General features: G+C 46.5%; 1 protein-coding gene across 2 annotated transcripts; it reads left to right on the forward strand.

The window, feature by feature from the left end:
• Positions 1 to 97: 97 nt before the first annotated feature.
• Positions 98 to 3,191, forward strand: EIF1AD (eukaryotic translation initiation factor 1A domain containing). Of its 2 annotated transcripts, XM_086384806.1 has the most exons (6): positions 98 to 357; positions 1,432 to 1,655; positions 1,803 to 1,911; positions 2,013 to 2,121; positions 2,284 to 2,334; positions 2,873 to 3,191. In XM_086384806.1, exons 2-6 carry the CDS (start codon positions 1,569 to 1,571, stop codon positions 3,015 to 3,017), a joined length of 501 nt encoding a protein of 166 aa, XP_086240932.1. In that variant the 5' UTR covers positions 98 to 357; positions 1,432 to 1,568; the 3' UTR covers positions 3,018 to 3,191. The 2 variants fall into 2 exon arrangements, with proteins under 2 accessions (XP_086240932.1, XP_086240933.1); XM_086384807.1 differs by lacking the exon at positions 1,432 to 1,655.
• The last annotated feature ends 5,504 nt before the right edge of the window (positions 3,192 to 8,695 follow it).

The following is an 8,695-nucleotide window of genomic DNA, read 5'->3' on the forward strand; positions in this document are numbered from 1 at the left end:
CGGCATGCGGAACTTAACCACTTAACCTTGGCCGACCCGGTGTTGGGAAGAATTAGAGAGACGGACAAGGAGAGAGGCGTGACCAGGAGACTTCCGGGAGAGCGCCGGAAGTACGGCGTCCGACTCAGGCCGACACGAGTTGTCCTCCTCGCTGTCGGACTTGTTAAAGTCGGACGGGAACCGGATGCGCCCGAGACCTGAGTCCAAGCCGACTCCACCATCGTGACCACTAGCGAGTCCTTCTTCTCTGCTTTCATTGCCTCAACTCTGAAGTGAGTCGTGGACGAGCCGATCTCTGCGTCCTGCTTGGAGAACCGGGTCGTTCTGGCAGCTTTCGTGGGATCCGAGGGCCAGAGAGTAAGTTTTCTTTGCCTCTGAGCATCTTTACATCGGGATAGGGAAGGAGGAGGGCAGGGGACGGCAACTAGAGATGACACTTCGGAGTTTCCTTTGGAAACCATCATGACTTTGAGCAAACTCGGGGAGATAGTTAAGGACAGGGAAGCCTGGCGTGCTGCAGTCCATGGGGTCGCAAGAGTTGGACACGACTTAGCGACTGAACAACTGTCTTCTGAGTACGCATCAGTCGTTGTCTTGCAGTACCAGGGTCAGAAACAGCAGATGCCAAAGATCAAAACGGTCTCAATTAAGTTCAGTCGCTCAGTCATGTCTGACTCTTTGTGACCCCATGGACTGCAGCACGCCAGGCTTCCCTGTCCATCGCCAATTCCCAGAGCTTGCTCAAACTCACGTCCATTGAGTCGGTGATGCCATCCAACCATCTCATCCTCTGTCGTCCCGTTCTCCTCCTGACTTCGGTCTTTCCCAGCATCAGGGTCTTTTCCAGTGAGTCAATTCTTCGCATCAGGTGCCCAAAGTATTGGAGTTTCAGCTTCAGCATCAGTCCTTCCAATGAATATTCAGAACTGATTTCCTTTAGGATGGACTGGTTGGATCTCCATGCTGTCAAAGGACTCTCAAGAGTCTTCTCCAACACCACAGTTCAAAAGAATCAATTTAGTCTACCTTGCCCTTAAATTAGCTCATTCCTGACCTGGCTTGTCGGAGCTGGTCTATGTCTGTAGGGTATTGAGAGATTGAACACCTGTGTGGTTGTGTCACACCTGAGATGTACAGACATGTTGAGGAAGAAGTAACTTACCTTGCTTCTTCCCCAAGTGCTTTCCAGAATGGCTTATTTTTCTAAAACATATATTTAGTTTTTATCGTTATGCCAGCACTTAAGGGATAAACACAAGTTACTTTTATGTGTCTTATGCTGTGTTTCCTGCTTTGCTTATGGTTATTTTGTTCTACTGCTAATGCTCTGGGTTAGTTCTCTGAAGTCTAGAGAAATTGAACAGCCAGGAAATAACCAAGGTAGGATTTGAGTCCAGTCAATTGGATTTCAGAGCCCATATTCTTCACCAGGACATTGTATCACTCCTCAGTAAAAGGCCCGTCCTCATCTTCAAAAGAGTCCTGGGTTCTCAGCCTACCATCTAAAAAACTCAGGAGGAAGAGTTGAGAGTCTCCGCATCCCTCACCCCCCTGGGACAGGACCCACCATGTCTCAGGCCACCAAGAGGAAACATGTGGTGAAGGAGGTGCTGGGGGAGCACATGGTGCCCTCTGACCAGCAGCAGATCGTGAGGGTGAGTGGCATCAGGGACCAGTTGCTCTGCTTCCCCTGACTCCTCCATCCTCTTAGGCCCCTGGGGTTGGGGCAGGGTGCTATACAGCTCGGCAGGTGTTGGAACTGGCTGATGAAGCTGATTGGTTCTTGGTCTCCCATGGACCAGGTCCTCAGGACCCCAGGGAACAATCTACATGAGGTGGAGACAGCCCAGGGGCAGCGCTTCCTGGTGAGCATGCCCTCCAAGTACCGCAAGAACATCTGGATCAAGAGAGGTGAGAGAGGCAGCCTTTTGGGAGACCGAAGCGTTTCCTGTGGCCTCGGCTTTCCCCACCACAAGCAGGACTGACTGTGCTTTTCTCTCCTCCCCCTGCAGGGGACTTTCTCATCGTTGACCCTATTGAAGAAGGAGAGAAGGTGAAGGCTGAGATCTCCTTTGTGCTCTGCAAAGACCACGTGCGCTCTCTGCAGAAGGACGGGCACTGGTAGGGTGGTCCTCTTGGTCACTGGCTGCCCCACTTCCCTGGGGGTTTCGTTCGTACCTGTGGGCTTAGGGGAGGGAAGGTCGGGCATTTCAGGCAGGAACAGCTGGCAGCAGCTGAGGGGTTTCTCTGTCCTTTCTGACCTTGGCTCTTCTCTTGGCATAGGCCCGAGGCCTTCTCCCAAGTGACTGAGAAAGACAACAACAATAGGAACAGGTGAGACGCAAGCCTTGGGATTGGGGAGACAGAAAATGGGGGTTCAGGCCTTGGCACCTGGAGGGAAAATATAGCTTTCCTTTCATTGTATATCAGGTCCCTGGTGAGAGAGCCTGAATAAGTGCTGATGAGTATAGCTTGATGGTCAGATCTCCTGGGTTAAAGTCTGGGCTTTGCAAGTTACAACCAGGTGACTTTAAGCAGGTTAAGCTCTTAGACTCAGATTTCATCACCTGTAAAATGGGAGCTCTGTAGGGATTAAAGAGACTGATGCTTGTAAAGTTGCTTAGTACCTGGTAAGAAGTGTGAGTTCATTGAGTGTTCATTGGTCATAGTAGAATCCTATTAAAATCAGCAGTTCTAACGAATTTCTGAGATGGGTATAGGGAGGTAGTGTTTGGCCAGTTTTCCTGCAGTTCTCTCCTGTCTGGCTCACCGAGCCCTGACTGCTTGGCCACATGGTCCTCTTAATGGGGCTCCTTGTTTGCAGGTCTTCTCAGAAGGCACTGGGCTAACTCTCTGCTTTTCCCCCGTGCAGACAGACTCAGCCAGAACTCCCAGCTGAGCCACAGTCGTCAGGAGAAGAGTCCAGCTCTGAAGACGATTCTGACCTTTTTGTTAACACCAACCGCAGACAGTATCATGAGAGCGAGGAGGAGAGTGAAGAGGAAGAGGCGGCCTGAGACCGCGGGACCCGCTTCTCCTCTTGCTCAGAGACTGGTCCTGGGCTCCTCTGAGCGTGGACATTCCCAGGGGGCTCTGCGGATCTTTCCCCCTGGATGGGGACAAAGCAGGGCCCCTCTCTGAACTGACTTTCTGACATGGGAGAATTAAACCCCTGGTGGGTATTGACTCAGGCTGGTGTCAGAGTGGCTCTTTGGAGGAAGGAGGGGTGTGCGGATGACATGACATACGGCTCCTCGGCGGTGGCCTCATGGGCAGGTGGGCTGAACGGGCAGGAAGTGGGGAATGGCTGGATTCTTTCCTAGTTTCTCCCTCTCTCGTCCAGCACTTAAGTCAGTGCCAGGCCCTGTGTGCCTCCTTGCGTGTAGGTAATACATGGGGGCATGCCCACTTCATTGCCTGCCTGCAGTTAATGCTCATTCAGGCGTTGAGGGTCACAGTGGGACTTGGTGCCCACCGGCCTCCATGAGACACTCGGTGAACCTCGCGGGGCTTCATGAGCCACAGGCCCTGCGTCTTGCCTCTGTGGCCACAGGAGTACCCGCCGCAACGCTGCGTGTGCTCCCCCGCTTGATGTCCTTGTGGCTGCTCAGACCGTCACTCCTCAGCCTTTGGCCACCCACACCATTTCACTTCTTTGAAGCTTTTCACCTCTGACTACATTCTCCCTCTTCGTTGCTGGCATTGACCTTGTAGTCAGGGCCCAGATGTGAAGCTGACCTCCTGGCTCAGCGTCTTCCTCCCCTGCTTCTGTCATTGTGCTCTGCATCCGTCGTTGTCTGCATCCGTGGATGGGCCCGTTCAGTGCTGTTGCCCCTTCAGTACTTGATGCCCCCATCACTGAGGCCCTTGTCTTCTGTTCCAAGCCCGTTGCCTGTATCCCTAGTCACTCTCTGCACCTAACATCACTAGGAATTGCAGCACCATTTGAACTCAGATAGCTGTACAATGACCACATCCAGGTTTATTCACTCAACTACCCCACTCCTCCCACAGAGATGCTTTTTTTTCCCCCCCAGAGGAAATTCTTTATCTTCATCCTCCAGCCGTGCCGCATTCTGACCATGATGCTCCGATCTTCATTTCCCTCTTCACGCAGCATCAGTTCACGGTCTACACCCTGTCCTTCCTTTCTGCCTCCATCGTGTTCATCTAGTAAAATCTGACCATGGTCAACCCAGTCATGCACTCTGTGCCCGTGCGCAAGTAACTCTTAGGGAAAACAGCCAACCTGGCCCACTAGTTTTACCTGAAATTCATAATTAAAACCTCAGATGGCCACTCAGCCCCACCTAGCAGATCTACCCTAGGATGCTGTATTTGAAAACTTTTTAACCAACTCCGCTTCTGCTAGTTACACACAGCAGCTCATTATTCGTAAAGAAATAGTAGCCATTGGAGGGAACTCTCACCTTTCTGTTACCTGCCCTACACGGTGCTCACTGATACTCCTGTCGTCTTACTGCCCGTTAACCCAGTGGGACGTAAGCCTTTCCTCTTGCTCTTTGGAGCCTGTCTCTGCTTCAGGACTTTGTGTGAGTGGTTTTATCATCCTCTTTACTAGATGTGTTAGCATCAAAAGTATGATAGACTCTCCCATCTGAGAAACAATCAGAAAAATCTGTCCGTGATCCCACACCCTCTTCAGCTACCATTTCATTTACTTGCTCCTCATTCACTCTCTTGTATTTGCTTAGTATAGTCTTACATGTATACACATACCTGTATGTATGTATATGTGTATATACGCATGTATAGAAATGTATGTACGTTTATATGCAAAAATTTACCAGGTGAGTTACAGATGTATATGTGTGGGTCTATTTTTAACTCGTCTGAAGTTTATTTTTTATGGGAGATGGCTAATTTTTATTCCCTAAAGGGATAGCCACTTGTCCCTGTACCATTGATCAGTGGCTCATTCTTTCCTCGCTGGTTTAAAGTACCTTTTTAAAATAAATGAACTTCCCACGTTTTTATGAATCGCTCTGAAATCTGGCCCGTTGATCTTTGTGCACATGCCATATGTTATGGCATGGTTGTTATTTCATTCTTCTTCACTGTTGCCCCGCTGTTGCTTGAAATTTTCATATTTTCTTCTATGTAAGAATTTTAAAAGGAACTTGGCGATTTTCATTTCAAAGTTCTGTGAAGATTTCCGTTGCATGGGTTTTGTTTTTCTTGAAGTATAATTGATTTACAATGTTGTGCCAATCTCTGCTGTACAGAGACCGTAAAGTGTAAAGTCACTGTAAAGTGACTCAGCTTTACATATATGTTCATTCTTTTAAAATATTCTTTTCCATTATGGTTTATCCCAGAATATCGGATATAGTTCCCTGGCTACCATTGGCATGGTTTTAAATCTCACAGTTTGATTTGGAAAGGAGTCATACTCCCCAGTTTTTGATCTTCCTATCCAGAAATGAATTATGTGTACTGTTTTCTAAGATGTAGTTCTCATGTGGGTCTTTGATGTTTCTAGTTCAGTGTAGCCTTAAGAATTCTAATTTAGCTATTTGTTGTTATGAATGGGCTCTTTTGAAATTATATTTCCGACCATCAGTGGCATGTCGGAACGCTGTCCATTTCTGTGCGCCCGCCTGTTTGATCTAATTGAATTCTCGTTACTTCTAATAGTTCTTCTGTTGATTCTTTTGGCTTTGTGGGTAGAATGTCAAATCATATCCTTCTAGAGTCAGTTTTATCCTGTTCTTTACACTCATTTCTTTTCTTTATGAATTTCAGAGGGCAGGACCTCCAGTGTAATGTCAAATGACACCCTTATTCCTCTTGGTGAGAATGGTTCTCAGGTTTCACCATGAAATATGCTTGCTTTAGGGTTCTGGTAGGTAAACTTCATTAGGCTGAAAAGGATTCCTTCTGTACCCAACATAATGTTTTCTCCCTTTACTCCACATTGACAAATTTTTGGTATCCATTGAAATAGTCAAAAGACTTTGTTTTTAACAATTGCACTGACTTACACTGGTGTTGAACCATCCTTGAATCCTGATGTAACTCTGCTTAATTTGTGTTGGGTTTTGTTTGGCCCGTGCCTTACGGCTTGCGGGATCTTAATTCCTTAACCAGGAATCGAACTCAAGCCCTTGGCAGAAAAAGCACAGAGTCCTAACCGCTGAATCACCGGAAATTCCCTGCTTAGTGTTCTTTTTTTTTTAATAGTCTTTATTGAATCTATTACAGCATTGTTTCGTTTTATGCTTTGGTGTTTGGGCCATGAGGCATGTGGAATCTTACCTCCCCAATCAGGGCCTGGTCCCACACACCCTGCATTGGAAGGTGAAGTCTTAACCACTGGACTGCCAGGGAAGTCTCCTGTGGAACTCAAGTTTTCTATCCTTGAGACAACTTTGGTAATTTACGTATGTTTAGAATCATATTTTATGTATATTTCAGTTTTGGGGGGTCAAAAGGCCATACCTGGTATTTGTATCATTTGGGACTATCTTACTTAAAAGTGACAAAGGCTAATTCAAACCAGCAGAAACAAGGGCCCATTGATCTGTGGTCTCCAGAGCAGAGCTGACCTCGGCCAGCATGGTTTTGTCAGGGTTCTCATTTGTCTTCTTGGATTGTCTCTGCTTCTCTTGATTGCCGAACTCCTCTCTCTCTACAGGTGTATTTTTCACGAAGCTCCAGTTTGCGCTCAGTCCTGACAGAGCATTACTTCTTCAGGCTCCGTGAATTTCAGGGAAGACTGACTGGCCTTCCTCAGGTCACTTACCTCTCTTGAGCAACCACTGTGGCCAAGGCTGAGCAAGGGGAATAAGAGGAGGCAAGATGAGCCACCCTGATCCATATAACGTGTCTCCCAGAGAGCAGAGAGCTTCTTTTACCCAGAAGGGGCTAGGGGTGAGAGCAGATAAAACAGCAAACGTTTGTTTTTTCTTTTGAGTTTGTGTTTTCTGCCACACCATGCAGCTTGTGTGATCTTACAGTTCCTAACCAGGAATTGTACCTGGGGGCTTGACAGAGCCCAGAGTCCTAACCAGTGAACCACCAGGGGATTCCCAGTTTCCCACTTTAACCAGTGTATTTGTGTGATTGAGGGAAGGAAGTGTTGTAACTATAATCTTGGCCTTGTATTCTTCTCCATCCCTCAGTGATTCTTTGACCTACTTCAGAACCTCGTTTTTTTCTTCCTGAAACCTTTTAACCTCCACTGCTTCCTCCCTTATTAGCCATTTAGCTCCTGTGGGTCATAGCTAGGAATTCTGATAGAGGCAGAGTCTGCATGCCATTCCCCTTTGTCATTCTCCACAGCTGAGTTCCACCTCTATTCTTTAGCTTCCTTGTGGAGTCCAGCCACATAGGAATAGAGCTCCCAGAGTCAGCTGAGTGTTCCAGAGCCCTTCTTCCCCAATGCCATGGCCAGTCCAGGTGACTGAATGCCAAACAGTCCTGACCCTGCTGCAGTTAGGTTTGAGACGTGGAGTCCGTCAGACTCCACATGTCATCACTTCAGGACCGACTGTTACAGCCAGGTCATTCCCACCGGAGCCTCCCCATGCGGCCCAGCTCACTTTCCTCCCTTGGCATCCAGCCACCAGTATATACGTGCTGAGGAGCACCCTTGGGACTCTGAACTGGCCACCTAGCTTTTCTCCTTTCATCTGTAAACATGAGATACTTTGACAGTTTCTCACATCAAGACATCTTTGCATTCCTAGAGTAAAATAGCCATGATGCATTTTTCAGAATATTGCTGGATCTGGTCTTCTGATATTTGGGAGGATTTTGGCACCCAGGTTCATAAGTGAGATGGTTTAAGCTTGGCCTTTCCTGTATTACCCTTGTCTGGGTGGTTTTGTTTTTTTCAAGGTTATGCCAACCTCATAAAATGAATTGGAGAATGTTCTCTGTATTTGTGTTCTCTCTCATTATATAAGTGTTTGTGTAAGGTGTAAGGGATTTTACACTTGTAAAATTTTTGGTAAAACTTAACTCTGAAGCCAACTGTGGCTGGCATTTTTGCAGTGGGTAGATTTTTAACTTTAGATTTTTATTGAGAATAGGATTGGTCAGTTTTCTGTTCTTGAGTCGGTGATATTTATTTCTTATTTCCTCTGTGGCACAAAGTTGAATTGACTTTCAGGCTTGTAATCTTAACTGTATCCAAAGTTGTATCCCCCTTTTTTATGTCTAGTAGTATTTGTTTGTGCTTTTTTCTTTTTCAGTCTTGTCCATCTTGGCAGAAGTTCATTACTCTGCTGAGCAGTGGCTTTTTGTTGTCGCTTGTTATTCTTAGTTTCTTTTCTATTTCATTAACTTCTGCTTTTACTGTATTTCTCCTTATACTGCCTTTGAGTTTATTCTGTGGTTCTTTTTTCTAACCCATTTGGTTTTGTCCTTGACGCGTTAATTTTCAGCTTTACCTCCTCCCTTCCCGTAGACTAGTTAGGGAATTTTCACACCTGAAGAAAAAGTGAAAGAATTATGAAGTGGGTACCTTCAACAGGGCCACTAGTCTACTGTCCCAGTCTACTCTGTACCTAAAAAAAAAATAGGTTTTTCATTTAGTTATTGTATCTCTTTAGCCTCTCTTAATTTAGAATAGACTTCTTAACCACTTTTTGGTCTGTTTTTCATAAAATGGATGTTTTAACAGTTCGAGCCAGTTTTCTTATAAAAGTATCCTGGGCTTGGATTTGTG

This window comes from Bos grunniens, chromosome 29 (assembly GCF_055505025.1).
Source record: "Bos grunniens cultivar Pamir isolate PY7600 chromosome 29, Bosgru_T2T1.0, whole genome shotgun sequence".
Taxonomy (NCBI): domain Eukaryota; kingdom Metazoa; phylum Chordata; class Mammalia; order Artiodactyla; family Bovidae; genus Bos; species Bos grunniens.